General features: G+C 48.7%; 1 protein-coding gene across 1 annotated transcript in view; it reads right to left on the bottom strand.

Annotated features, from left to right (window-relative positions):
* ptch1 (patched 1) overlaps positions 1 to 15,315 on the bottom strand; it is a 48,380-nt gene that overhangs the window by 4,208 nt on the left and 28,857 nt on the right. The window contains 9 exon segments of the mRNA XM_031585505.1: positions 3,027 to 3,169; positions 3,446 to 3,583; positions 5,080 to 5,199; positions 5,201 to 5,361; positions 6,711 to 6,894; positions 9,970 to 10,112; positions 12,577 to 12,886; positions 13,364 to 13,997; positions 14,230 to 14,348. Of these exon segments, the coding sequence (XP_031441365.1) occupies positions 3,027 to 3,169; positions 3,446 to 3,583; positions 5,080 to 5,199; positions 5,201 to 5,361; positions 6,711 to 6,894; positions 9,970 to 10,112; positions 12,577 to 12,886; positions 13,364 to 13,997; positions 14,230 to 14,348 (1,952 nt within the window).

Here is a 15,315-nt window from a genome sequence, read left to right as displayed (position 1 = left end):
GCCGTGACTTCAAAGCGGGCCGTCGTTTGTGTTTTCTCATTTAATTGAGAGCCTGGGAGGGTGACCACTTCAGTGTTGCTGTTGCTGCTGCGGTAGCGGTGGCCAAGTTTTTCCGCAGAAGCAGACAACGCGCAGCAACGCAAAACCCGAGCAAACCAGCCAGCCTGGCCCAGCCCTGCCCGGGGTGAAGGCTGCAGGCTGGAGCCCCTTATTTAGGCAAGCTACAGTGGTGAAGAGGCTGAGGGAGGCCTCCGTGTTTACACTGGAGCTGGAAGCCTGGGTTCAATCAAACCACCCATTAGATGTATCCTTTGAAATCGACTTACAGTAGAGAAGTGTGCGGTAGCTCTGTGTGACCCGCCCCCCCAAAAAATGCCAGACGCTAGAATTTCCTTCTGTAAATAAGACCGGTCGCAATTGGTAAAAGGATCGCAGCGGTTTAAAGTATACCATCACACGCCAGGCCAAAGCGAAGATGGCCTCCCGGTACAATACTAGGAGAGCTTACCGACTATCAGGTCTCTCCTGTGTGAATTCTAACTGTGTACGTTATGGGATGTGCTGTAAAGCTGATCCCAGAGCATTATGCCATCTGTATGAGAGGCCCTTGGATTTACAGATGATTTAGGGAACTGAACGGGTCTAGGGATGGATGCAGTGTGATATATATATATATATGTTGCACAAGATGTTGTTTTTAATGCCTCGAGTGAAAAGAAGAAAAAAGGAAACCTCTGTCTTCACCAAACGCATGCCCTGCAGAGAGAGCCCGTGGGATCTGTTTGGACTCCAAATATTCACAGGATCTGACAGGGAAAGCCAGGGGAACACTTCTTTCTGCAAGACTGCAAAAATACAATAAACGTTCTCTACCCTCTGCTTTTCCAAATGCTGTGTGCAGCACCATGGATCTCAAAACACACGGGATGGTTTGGTGAAATTAAAATGTTTATAATAGCATGATGGAACACCATAAACGTCGTCATAAATGTTGGCTGGAGTTATCACCCAGCATTGTATTTTAATTGCATGTGATTAAATGACACAGGGCTCTGTGTGAAACATTAGCACAGCATATGCAGATGCAGGAAATGGGACTCCATAAAGTCAGGCTGTTGTGGGGAGGCGCATTTGACCTCCCCAACATGCGCTTCAAAGAGAATCGCACATATTTACTGATACTCAAGTTGGCAGATACTGCCTGCTGTTTCAGGAGGTGAGGAAAGACGCCACGCTCCTCACCCTCTGTGTGTGTGTGTGTGTGGGTGTGGGTGTGTGTGGGTGTGTGTGAGTGCGTGTGTGTGTGTGTGTGTATGTGTGGGTGTGTGTGAGTGTTTGTGTGTGTGTGTGTGTGTGTGTTTGTGTGTAAGTGCGTTTGTGTGTGTGTGTATGTGCGTGTGTGTGTTGTGTGCGTGTGTGTGTGTGTGCGTGTGTGTGTGTGTGTGCGTGTGTGTGTGTGTGTGTGTGTGTGTGTGTTTGTGTTTTCTTTCATTCACCCATTTGCAGGGTTGTGAAGCGATAACCATAGCCAACCTTGATCAGCCTGTTTCTATGCACTGATGTTCTGAACTAATGAGTTCTGAAGAACTAGAACTTTTATGTGAGGAACCACTTACTAGTTTACTAGTTTACGCCAAGAATGATTTTAAACGAAAATAGCATGTTTACTCTGAGGAAAGAAGTTGGTTTTACGAGCACTGCCCTCCTCACTGTTGCTGAAATCATAACGACAGTTATATTAGCTGGTGTGAAACCATTTTAAAGGCTCCTGAAACTATTCGGCAGGGAGACATTGAGGTTTGACAAAGCAACAGTGAGGAGTTTGGTCTAAAGCTAGTGAGCTAACTACATCAAAGACGTGCAAAACCCTACCAAACACCAACAACAGCACAGCTGGCACTGATTAAAAAAAAGCGGGTGTCTTTTGGCGATATAGTGTCTGATGCCATGCTGTGAAAGCTTTTCTTACATTTTAACGACGGTGGTCCTATCCGAACCACAGAATCACACAGTGCACAGCCTGGGTGGCTATGGAGAATGACAGGTAGGTTTATCTGTCCTTCACATGACCATATACCATCAAAATGAGTTTGAAGATGAAACCAAAACTAGTTGCCTGTAAAAGCATACCTCAAGAAGTGGCCAATTGTTGCATACTGTTATATTATGGGGAGCCCTTTAACGTAAGTAAAGGTTACAGTACAGTGAGTTTTCAGTTGTTCTTCCACCCGTAATACTCATATGTGCAAGCACATACATGCGCACACACACACACACACACACCACACACATGCACACATACACACAACATACATGCACACACACACCGACACACACACCACAAAGAGCGAAACAAAGAGAGAGCGTTGAGGGTGGGGGGTTTGCAGGGAAATGGCTTTCACGCCTGACTGGTCTCTCAGGTAGATTCCTATGTGACATGGAGGCCTGAACACCAACTCTGCCCCATCCCACCCCACCCCCCTCCCCTTCTCATTCTGCAAAGTCATCCACATCAAAGGAGCGCTATGCATACAAGTGCATTAGAGATATTAACACTCCAGAACTCCCCCCCCCCCCACAAAGACATCTCTTGGGAATCGTATTGGTTACTCCCCTAATGACAGATGAAAGGCGTAATGTAACACTTAACAGCTCAACTCATACCGACTGAGGGAGAAATATGCACCACGCCTCCCAGGCGTTAAGTTTATGGCCTCCAGGGCCTCTCCAGATTCAAATGAATACATTTTCTTCTTCACTGACTAATTCCTACACCTGAAATGACTGCCTACATCGCTAATCTATTCGGTAGAGGTCCACTGCTGAAGCACATACATTGTAAACAGGCGGTAGCAGTCAGACATTATTAAACATTATGACCCTCTTTAAATTAATTGGCAGAGGAGTTATTTTCCCCTGTGCGCCATTGCTCTCAGACAAGTAGAAGGGTGAGTAGTGAAATGAAGCAGAAGTCGAGAGAGGAGCGTCCAGAAGAGGAGAGGGCGCTTGGAGGAGGAATCCCTCACCTGACGATGAAGTCGAACTCGGAGCCGGCCAGCATGAGGACGCCCAGCAGAGTGGAGAAGGCCCCGTCCAGCACCGGGGCGAACATGTGCTCCAGGGCCAGGATGGCTCGCTTGTTCCGGTCGCCGATGGCAGTGAGGAAGGCCTGGTGAGGGATAAGAGGCAAAACGGTGAAGGCGACTGAGAAAAGACTGAAGCAGAGTGAATGTGTGTAAAAGTTAACATTTAGAGGTTTCTCGGTCTGACCTGAACTGTTTTCACTTCAGTTAACATTCAAGAATCCACTCTCAAAGTTTACAGAATATGACAAGTGTTACTATAACAACACTAGTGTGTGTGTGTGTGTGTGTGGTGTGTGTGTGTGTGTGTGTGTGTGTGTGTGTGTGTGTGTGTGTGTGTGTGTTGTTATGCCTCTGCTCACCAGTGCTACGTGAACGGTGAACTCCACCCCGATGCCGACGGAGGCGATGAGGATCACCACGGGAACAGCACTGAGTTTGATGCCAATCAGACCCATCATTCCAAACAACTCCACTGTCATCAGCGCCAGTACGAGGACCTAGAGAGGGAAAACGGCACAGATTATACAAAACAAACATACAGAATTATTCAGCAGAATGTATAAAGGGGTCATTTTTGTTTATAATGTTCCTTTTGGCTAATGTATCAATGCTGCTGTTCATGTCCATAAAACTTGACTAATCGTGTGACGTTTTTTCCTCAAGGCCCCAAAAAAGGGTATGGAGAGTTGGAAAGGGCTGGGACAAATGGATGCCCATATGAAATTATTAAGATTAAGTTCTTATGTTCTTATTTGTATGGAAAGTAGCCAGACTCTTTAGAGCGCTCATGTGAAGTGTGTGGACATTCAGTGAAAACTCTGCCCTGTGTTCCATGACAGAGGACAAGCAGGGGTGGTGGCTAATGCCATTATCAGCTGATTGGCCTCAGGTTTAAGGGACCCTGGTGCCGAGGGGGGGGGGGGGGGGGGGGGGTTGGGGATAAAGGAAGGCAGCTTTAAGCAAATGGCAGCGGAGGGGCGGGAGGGGGTGGGAGGAGGTGGAACGCAAACAAATCAGAGCTGGAAGGGCTGGTGGTCAGGTTGGAGGGGGTGGGGTGGGGTGGGGTGGGGTGGGGTGGGGGAGCGACAAAGGCAAACGGTAAAAGCCAAAGCCGGGCAATAACTTTGTCTTTTATCTGTCTTGTAAAGCACGAGGACGGAATCAGAAATCCTGTTGGAGGGGTTTTAAAGCCACTGAAAATGGCTTAAACACTGCCCCGCAGTAAAAAAAAAAAAAAAAAAAAGGGGACAGGGGCTGGAAACCGTAAGAGAGCGCGGGAAGCGTCTGGAAAGGAAAAAAAGAAACCTACACAAGAACGAAAAGCCATATTTAAAGGCAACACTGGAGATGTGGTTGCCTGGGTAACCTGCTTGTCTCCTCACATTCATTTCATTGAAATGTCTGAAAAAGCCCTCCGTAGACTAAACAAACTTGCCCTGACAGTGTAATATAAACACAACGAACAGGGCTATGAAAACACTGGTCCTGTTCTCCCCTCTTAGCCTCCCTGCCTTTCCTTACAACATACGTTTCAATTTGGGCAAAGCTACAGAAAGACACGTTCCCCACTGATACATACATAAAGTTGATGTTATAAAAGTCTAATTAGTGTTTCGGTAAACAGTGATTTACTTTTAACAAGATGAATTCATAGAGCTTGAATGGAGCACTGTTTTCATGGGACTGACTTAAAAATCTGGAAAACTGAAAGAAAAAATGAAGCGAGCTGCTCAGAGAGACAGCCCACAAAATTACCCTTCGTTGAAAAACGTTGTACCCAGTGTGCTGAGGTGCATAACTGTGCATTCTACAACGGAGCGAGGGAGCTTAAAACACTAGCTACTGTTTCATCTCATTACTGCTAACACTCTTTTTTAATCTGTTCTTCTGTTTCAGAATCTCCAGAGGGGCCATTTTGTTTTTTTTTATGTGTTTTTTTGTTTTGTTTTGGTGGTTGTGGCTGTGAATCCCAGTTAGGTGGGCTCCTACTCACAATGATGCCGGCGGTCCAGGGGTTGAGGAGGAACACGGCGCAGACCAGGAAGACGCAGGCCAGCACCACGCTGATGGAGAGCAGGAGCCAGTGGCGCAGGCTGACGTACTGCTCCCAGAAAAAGGAACGGGTAGCCATTGGGGTAGCTGGGGAGCCCCTGGCGGCTGTAGTTGCTGCAGATGGCCCGGACGCTCTCGATGGCTTCCACAAACTGCGCCGTCTCTCGGAGGCCGTTGAGGTAGAACGGAAACTGTGCATATTCGATAGGTTCAGCGGCGGGAACTGGGGGAAGGTGAGAAGGTAACAAAACTTAAAGTTTTTGTAACATTTTTGATTTTTTGTAAATGCTTTTAACATGGACATACAATTTAAACAATGGACATAACAAATTAACATGGACGTGCATATTAAGGCAAGGCAAAAAAAGAGCAATGCTTATAGTTTTTGTCACTAAAAATGTCATGCACTTTTCCAGCAATGCAGTAAAGTAAATTCCTGCCATTGACTCCTGTAATAACATTGTCAATGTCACTGCTAACCTTCCCCTATGAATACCCTTAAACACATTTACCGCAAGCGGGGGAGTTGGATAAAGTCAAATACCATATTCCAATTCTCCAAAACATTTTCCCACTAAAACATCCAACCACTCCTGCCTGACAAAAAGAATTAAGGCCTATCTTAAACCTGGATCTGATACTATCCTACCATGTTGACTTTTTCCCCCCTTCTCCCTTGTCCCAGCGGTACCCTACTACTCTCTGGCGTCTCGTGGAAACATCCTCATTTTCACCTGTAAACCCAACCTGCTCTGACCTTCAGCACTCAAGCTTGGAAGAGGAAGTGAACGTGTGCGTTTGTGTGTATGTGTGTGTGTGTGTGTGTACACGTGTGTGTGTGTGTGTGTGTGTGTGTGTGTGTGTAATGGGGGAGTCTGTTTCCATGCAGGCACAACCGTGTGTCTCTCCCACCTGACCGACTCCGACCCAGACATCACCACTTGCTTAACATGGTTTTACCCCCCATTATAATCTCCACTATAAATTTACATTAGGACACTTTGCTGGAGGACTGCCAGCGGGAGCTCCAGGGGTCCGGCGCTCTCCGCTTGTTATCCAATCACATTTCCCCAGGCAAAGCCCCCTTTTAACCGCAGCTGAAATACCACCAACCAGCATGCACGCCATAAACCTGCGAGCACTCGCACAAATTAAACCCACACTGGATCCTGTTTACACCCCCAGCTATTTTACTGTACAGGCCTCCGCTCGGCTCACACACACACACACACACCACAGCGTTGCTCTGTCAAAAGCACTTAAGCTCCAACACGTTATTGCTAAGGGAAAATACCTTATTGTGTTTTTAAACGAGTCCACCCTCCCAGTGCCTCAGACTTTTAGTGAGTGCGTTCAGAATACCATCGTGACTAAGACGTGCAATCCTGTTGTGGACTGTGGACGTAACGCAGGGTGCAAATAAAAAAAATGTGCGATGAGACCCAGACCCCAAAACAATTCTACCTTTCAGGTGACATATTCAGGTGATGCATCTCCTAATGTCTCCTAATGTGTTAATGTCTATAGTTCTCATAGAATCAGTTCCTGAACCAAAATGTGACTGGTCCTTACTGCTGAGCCGGGTGTTGGGGAGGGAGTCGGTCCTGTCGTGGAGCCACTCCGGGGGGTGCGGGCGGATGTTGGCCTGGGAGGCGGCGTAGGCCACCGGGTCGTTGCTGACCCAGGCGGACAGGTAGATGTAGAAGCAGTTGGGGTTGATGATGCCGTCCGCGTCCACCAGCCGCTGTCGCGTCAGCTGCAGAGGAGAAGACCGGGGGGGTCATGAGAAAAACAGCAGCAGCAGCAACCCAGTGATCTCACATCTCTCACACTGCCTTATCCAGTCAGCCACTGCCAATAGCATGCAGAAGGCTACATTCCTTAATGGCTGTGCAACTGATTGTTATGATAAGCTACCAAGAAATATAGCTACTGCATTATCGTTTTTGATGTTTCTTTGGTCATGGATACTGAGGTACTTTAAGGACAGAGAGGAGAGAGATAGAGGGAAAAAAGAGAGGCAAAAAAAATCAGGCAAAAATCAACTCTGTCCTCCTTCCTTTTCTGCAGTGAGATGTTAAAAAACGGCGAGCGATGCTGTGCTAATCTCTCACTCCTGGAAAACTCCCTTTTCCTGGAGCTACCTCCCGAGAAGGTAAAACCATTACAGGACGGTGGTCCGTGCCATAAATCCTACCCCCCCGCCCCCTCTCCGAGCGCACAAAGTCAGGGGTGAATGAGCGTGTGTGTGTGTTTGTGTGTGTGTGTGCGTGTGTGTGTGCAAGGGGGCTGGGGGGAGGGGGGGGGGGGGGGATGCGTTCTGAAGGGAGGGGGTGTTGGGGAGAGAAAAATTGCTTGAGTTAGCGTAACAATAAAAAAAATTGGCCGGAGTCCCTGGGTGCGTCTGTGTGCAGTTAACCTTGCTGTTAACACTGAGGGAAATGCCACCCAGCAAATGGAGTACAGCTATAAAAATAACACAACATCTGTATAAATGGGCCTAACATTTGCTTCTCCTGACCCCGACGGATACTCAGAATGCCCGGCGCCACAGCCAGGTCTTGCAAAATGACTTTACACATTTTTCGGCGCGCACACACACACCAGCATACAATGCAGCAAAAAAATACACACATACACATTCTCTCTCTCTCCCTCACAGACACACTTGCACACACACACACACACAACACACACACACACACACACACACACACACACACACACACACACATTCCAGGACATAGTATAACCATTCCCCTTAAATTTGTGAAAAGCTTAAGAAAAAAAGTCAAGCTAGTTTTGCAGGAATGGACCACCCATACAAATCACTCTGGAGAAAAAAAATTCAAAAACAGAGCAAGTAGTAGTAGCAGGGGCGTGCTGAATGCACCCTTGATAAAAAGTGGTTCCCACTAGTTCCACCAGAGCACACACACACACATACACACACACACACACACACACACACACACACACACACACACACACACACACACACACACACACACACACACAACACCGTGTAGCTCCAGTAAGAAGAGGGACCACGTGATGAAGCTTCCCTCGGTCCATTCAAAAAGGGGACATGGCAGCCGAGCAGAGAAGAGAAGGAAAAAAAAGAGGGAGAAAGAGAGGGGCGAGAGAGAGAGAGCCAGAGAGAGAGAGGGAGAGAAGAGAGTGAGGGAGAGAGAGAGGGAGAGAGAGAGCCAGAGAGAGAGGGAGAGAGAGAGAGAAGAGAGAGAGGGAGAGAGAGAGCCAGAAAGAGAGAGGGAGAGAAGAGAGTGAGGGAGAGAGAGAGGGAGAGAGAGAGCCAGAGAGAGAGGGAGAGAGGGGGACTTGGATTCCAAAGATCTGGATTGAATTAAGCTGCAGGATACGCAACAACTGTATGTCTTCAAGCTGTCACGGGAGGCATACAGTGCGTGGCTGGCGGCCTCACGGCCCCGCCGCGCTACGCTTCCCTCACAGGCACAGGAAATGATGTCAGGCGGCCGCACACAAACCCCAGTGACGTGTCCAAACCCCCCCCCCATCCCTCTATCAAACACTTTTCAACATGTTACTAACTGAGTGAAACTAGGCTCCAACAGTAGAACAGAAAACAGATTCGGCTTTTTTACCCCAAAGCTTGTGTCTGCCTTTGTGCTTGCTGTTCGAGTGCATTTTGAACAAGTGAACCTCACAAATTCAGACACAGAACCATGACTGAGAGACACCACATACAGCCTCTATCCCCCCACTTCACACTTAAGGCCTTACAAATGCTTAAGACAAAACAACCAATGAACACATATGTCCATGAAGTGTTAATAATCGTGACATTCTTGAAGAAGCATCAGCTCACAGGCAGTCTCCGTCCTGTACTGTACTGTTGGTTTTCAAGTTTTTTATTATCTTGAGCCATAAGAATGGGACAAATGGTTTAAATGAAGAGTTAATTGCTTTTTCAGAGGCGGGTTGTGGCCCCAGTAAGGGCTTTAAATTCCTGGGCTTGGTAAAGCAATCAGGAGGGAGGAGTGGGGGAAAGAGGGAGGAGGAGGACGAGGAAGGGGGAGGTGCGTTTATATGCCAGGTGTGGTTCCCATGCTGGGCCACAACCTTCGCTGTGATACTCCACTCCACTCCACTCCACTCCACTCCACTCCACTCCACTCCACTCCACTCCACTCCACTCCACTCCACTCCACTCCACTCTACTCTACTCTACTCTACTCTACTCTACTCTACTCTACTCTACTCTACTCTACTCTACTCTACTCTACTCTACTCTACTCTACTCCACTCCACTCCACTCCACTCCACTCCACTCCACTCCACTCCACTCCACTCCACTCCACTCCACCCACTCCACCAAAAAAAACCCCGGTGTGAGATTAGGTTGGTGGTTTCACCAATAGGATTTTCATGTGAGTGAATAACAAGTGATGGACAATTCACAGTGAGGACCTGGAGATTGCACAACCTGATGTTTGGAGTATGCAGAATGCGAAGCACTCATCTGGCCCAAAGCGGCAATGTAACGTCTTAGTGCACGGTTCAACTAGACTGAAACTAGACTCTTCAAATACACTTGTAAGAAAAAGCAGTTCCCCATGGTATACTGAAAGAACTAATGCACAACTGTGCTTTTGTCAAGGAAAAAGGTTCCCGCAAGATTGAGATTACGATCTAGAACACTTATTAGATCTTTTTTCTATGAGTGGAGTAGCCTACAGCAAGGTCCAGTTCCCACAGAACAAAATACACTAAAGAAGTGTGTGCCTTCAACATGCTGTAAGAGGCTTCAGAAGAGAGTCTTCTCCACGACTTGAGCATGAGCTTCTCTTACCTGGTTGTAGTTGATGGGTTTGTCTCTCCTTCCTGTCTGCACCAGCAGTTTGTAGGCCAGGATTCCGTCGTCTGAGCCGTTCCTGAAGTTTGTCCGCGTGATTCGGCCCGACTCCCACTCCCGATCGAACGCCTGCTGTAGACCTAGGCGACACAGATGACACAGTACTGACACATGCAACGGCAAGTTCAAATTGAAGCCATAGCTCGGGCAAATGGCATCTGTTTTCATTTCTACACGCTTCAAAACTTGAGAAACTGCTTTCAAGAACTCTCAAGATCATGTCACTGTCAGTCCACAAAGGCACAAAGCATCATAAAACAATGCTGCGATTCCAGCCAAAATGCAACAATGTCACACACAAGACTATTGATTAATTGATTCATTTATTTGGCATAAAAGCAATATGCTTGTGGTGATACGGCAAATGTGAAAGCCATGCCAGGGATGACAGGAAAAAGTCTGAGCCTTATTTCCATCGTTGGTAAGGTGGTTGCTGTGTCAAGTGAATGTATTGGAAATCTCAAATGATCTGATCTGCAAATGCCATTTTTAAGGTAGTAAACATTTCTGTCGACGTAAACCCAGTGGCTGGGGGGGAATGGTACAGACACTATACAGACAACCACATCCTCCTCCTCCTCCTCCTCCTCCTCCTCCTCTACTGTTTCCTCTTCCCCTCCCTTGCTCCCCTCTTCACTCCCTTGAATGCCGGTGGCCAATTTTTGGGACACATTGTTTCTGGTCCCTCTTTCATCTCCCTGTCTGTGTCCAATTTGTCGAGCCATTTCAAAGCGCAATATTAAAGACTCCTCCCTACCCCACCCTCTCTGGCATCCACTGTAAAACACACACAGACACAGACAGACAGACACACACACACACACACACACACACACACACACACACACACACACACACACACACACACACACCCAAATGCGTACGCACGCGCACACACAGATGTGTGGATAAACACAAACACATTCACACACGCACCCTTAAATACAGTCATATGCTGTGTAAAAGGCTCCAACCCATGGGGATCTGCATTCACAGACTCATACTCCAGGTTATGAATAACACTGAGATGATTTGCGGGGAGAGATAGGAAAAGGTGGGCGGACGGCAGTGGCAGGTTAACTTTCCCACCCTGCCATTAGTGCAGAGAGGGACCTATTCAGAAGAGGGCTTACTCAATCTTTGGGTCTGATCTGCCTGGGATTAGCGCAGGCATCTCATAATCCCGGGGAGAGGGAGAGAGGGAAAGAGCGAGAGAGGGAGAGGGAGAGGGAGAACAAGGGGGAGAGAGAGAGAGAGAGAGAGAGAGAGGGAGAGAGAGAGAAGGAGAGAGAGAGGGAGAGAGAGAGAGAGAGAGAGAGAGGGAGAACAAGGGAGAGAGGCAGGAAAAATATAGAGTGAAACAAAGGGGAAAAGAAAGGGATAAAAACAAAGACCGGAGAGAGAAAAAAGAAAGAGAGGAGATGAAACTCCTTCACACACGCACGCACGCACACACAAGCACACTCCTCCCCAGCGCCCTTGGTCTTCTGCTCTCCCTCTTAGCTGTGCCACTTTTACCCTTCACATGGGGACGCGATCCTCTCTTAAACCCTGACCTCAACAGCTGCACCCAGAACAGTCTAGAACCCTATCTGTCCAGATTTCGCCACCTGTGAGGTTCTAGTTTGGGGGGGGGGGGGGGGGGGGGGGCACTGAAGGTGAACTCTCCTACAGGTCACCCAGACTCCTGAGATGGTCTGCGATGGGACAGAGACACCTCAGCTGTGTTGTGCTTCTGACACAACAACAACAACAACAACAATCCCAAAACAACATGGCGGACCTCCCAACCTCCCCGCATGACTTACTGTAATGCCATTTTATTGATCGATGCAGCTGCACAAGTAGAGGCAGAGAGTAAAGAGTTCAGCGCTTTAGAATTACTGCGCGCCCGAATAACAAACGAGCCGACATTAACAGGACATGTGCATCAACAGCAGGATGGGTGAGAGGACAAACTAAAGCACTTTGGCGCCCACACAGGCGCCTGCAGTGGGTGTGGACATAATAATGCTCTGCGAGGCGTATGTAGAGGCGTACGGAAAGGATTTACGTAGACTGGAGTGTATGTTCTGATGGTACTTTCCAACAGCAGAGCTACACCCACATTCTCTTTACATCATCAATCATGGACATCTTTTTATCACGTAATCACGTTATATTCTCCCAGAGATGAAAGCCTGTTCTAATATCAATCGTGTGCCATTTAGGTTTTATGAAGAATGATTCATCATTTTCCAGGAAGATGGTTAACATAGGACCTGTCAGAAACATAAATTCTGTTCACTGGCTAATGTGTGTATATGTGTGTGTGTTTCACATCTGAAGTTTCAGATGACCCAAGAGTTGATGGCTCTCCCGACACCAGAATGCTTTTCCCAAAAGCATTATTGTACAACTACCATAATTGAAAGAGGTCTCTATCATTTTGAACACACTCTCTCTCTCTTTCTCTCTCTTGGTTGCTCAATGATGCTCTCGGCGGAGGCTCCCCAACGTGTATAAGAGCGTTGTGCATTGGTCAACATCAGTGACGTCTCTCACCTTTCAGCCAATCACGGAACAGGTGCAGCCACATGCGCGGCAGCCGCCCGTCGTCCTCGCGCAGCACGTACTTGACCGACTCGAAGCGGCTATGCAGCTCGTAGAGGAGCCCCTGCAAGCGGGCGTAGTCGGCCCGCTGCGTCACCACGTACATGTAGTAGAAGGAGAAGTACTTGAACTGCGCGCCCAGGAAGTCGTACTCGCTGGTCTCGCGCGGCACGATGTCGGTGAGCTCCAGTCCGTCGCGGACACACGTGGTGCCGTACAGGCTCACGCCCAGCAGGCCCAGGAACAGGATGATCACCACCACCTGAACAGGCACGCAAAGGAAGGAAAATCAGTCGAGCCCAGAATCTTATCAAAGGAGAGTAAAGCACGATGCTTTTGGGATGTTAAAAAAGTATTAAAATAAGAGTTATAAAATACTTTTTATATGCCTAAATTCATTCTCTCCTAATTCATACCAATTCATATTGTCATACTAGTGGTACTATTGGCAAACTATCTGTGGACCTTGAGATATTTCAGTTCATATTCAGCTCATATTCACTTTTGGACATTTTGAAAATGAATCAATTCAATTACATTTTTCAATTCAATTTTATTTATATAGCGCCAAAACAATAAAATTGTTCAATAGAAACCTTTAATTCTTCATGTTCCATAAATGTCCTAAACTGTACACCTAAGTAACATCAGCTAACCAGATGATTTTTCCACTGTAGAGAAGGGTTTGCCTTTGTGAATGAACATCCGTAGGGGACGGCGTGTGTGTGAGGGGGCTCACCTTAGTAGTGGGCTGCAGCAGGAAGGGGGCGTAGTGCCTCTCGGCGAACGAGGCGAAGCTCCATCGCCAGCAGGGCGGCTCGGGGCAGGAGTGCACATGCCCCCTGCTGCCCGCCACCTCCGTGAAGTTGGAGAGCAAGTCCCGCGTGGAGCTGCCGTTCGCCGGGCTCTGGCAGGGCGTGGAGGGGAACGAGGGCGGCTGGGAGGGCGTGGCGTGGGAGGAGGGGGGCGCCCCGCCGGGTGTGGTGGGGACGTTGGTGCCGATGCCGCTGCTGCTGACGCTGGCGCTGGCTGCCCGGTTGGCAGCGCTGCTGTTGTTGTAGTTATGGTTGGCGCTGGTGTTGGTGTTGGTGTTGGTGGGTGGGGGTGCGGGTGCGGGTCCTGGGGTGAAGGGCTGCACGTGGATCTGCGAGTGTGGCTCGGCCGTGGTGTAGTAGGCCTGCGTGCGCGGGTCGTACTCGGTGCGCAGCTGCACGGTGGAGCGCATGGTGATCTGCGTCTGCTGGGAGAAGCCGTGGCTGCTGTAGGACGGAGGCACGCTGCCAAACGAGCACGGCGGCGGGCTGTAGCGGCTGCCGTCCGAGCCGTCCACGTAGGCCTGGGGCTCGATCTGGATCACCCGGTTGGCACACGGACTGTGGGGAGAGAAACGATTAATACATATATATAAATTCTGTACTATACTAATAATACATACTTACATTAAACACACTACTGTACATCTTATAAGATATTAAGTAATAAATATCTATTCCATAGCCTTTCCAAATGTCATTTTGTCCTGGTGTCAAGTGTGTGAAGGACTTGGAGGCCATGCTGAAGATATGATTGGAGATCAGAGGGGGGTCGGAGAGGCGGTCCATGTACCTGACGAAGCAGCAGAAGATGTCAAAGCGCCGGTCCTCTCGGCGGTACAGGTCCATGCTGAGGATGGCGGGGAAGATCAGTAGCACCATGGCAAAGTTAAACACCACCACCACCGCAGCCTGCGTAACCAGGAAGCAACCGCGTGTTTGGTTAGAGAACTGTCCGTTTTACAATGTCGCGCAGTACATCACAACTACTTTTCCAATGTTAAGACTGGCTGCTAAATCATGCAAGTAGTATTTAAAAGAAGCAGCAGTATACTGCCAACTCTAAAGCAGCAAAGTGTGGACAATTATAGAAGAAACAGAGTTCTGTCCTTTGACTTGCCTTGGAGTGCCCCTTAATGCATAATTTTAGTCCTTAATTCATAATAAAGTCCTTAATAAGTGCTTAAAAACAATAGGTTTCATCCTATGTTCACAGTTGCTCTCCTGACAGACCAGGAGGGAAGGCAAAGACCCTTTACTGAAGGTCGTGGATATGTCGTGTAGATCTTTGGAGACCTGGCAAGAATGGCTCAAACTGACAGAAGACTGGCTACGGATGAGACGGAGCATCATAACAATCACTCACTGTCTGTGTCTAGTGCTGCCACGGAGCAGGCCCAATGAAAAGAAGCACTGAGAGGAAGAGAACGGGAGGAAAACAGGGCTGCACGCAGCTAAGCCAGCAGTTGGCAGAGAGAACGCAAGCATGTGTGTGTGTGTGTGTGTGTGTGTGTGGGGGTGTGTGTGAGTGAGTACGAGTGTGTGAGTGAGTATGAGTGTGTGTGTGGGTGTGTGTGTGGGTGTGTGTGTGTGTGTGTGTGCGTGCGTGCGTGCGTGCGTGCGTGCGTGCGTGCGTGTGTGTAATGGTGCTGGGAAGGAATAGAAGAAGGGTGAAGGACAAGGGGAGAATGCTGGGGCCCTGTCTGCCTGCCTGCCTGCCTGTCTGCCTGCCTGCCTGCCTGCCTGCCTGCCTGCCTGCCTGCCTGCCTGCCTGCCTGCCTGTCTGCCTGCCTGCCTGCCTGCCTGCCTGTCTGCCTGCCTGCCTGTCTGCCTGCCTGCCTGCCTGCCTGGAAGCGGAGCTTCTGCCAGACCACCCAAA

The sequence above is a fragment of the Clupea harengus genome, chromosome 18 (genome assembly GCF_900700415.2).
Source record: "Clupea harengus chromosome 18, Ch_v2.0.2, whole genome shotgun sequence".
NCBI classification, from domain to species: Eukaryota; Metazoa; Chordata; class Actinopteri; order Clupeiformes; family Clupeidae; genus Clupea; species Clupea harengus.
This window is presented reverse-complemented; position numbering and strand designations above follow the sequence as displayed.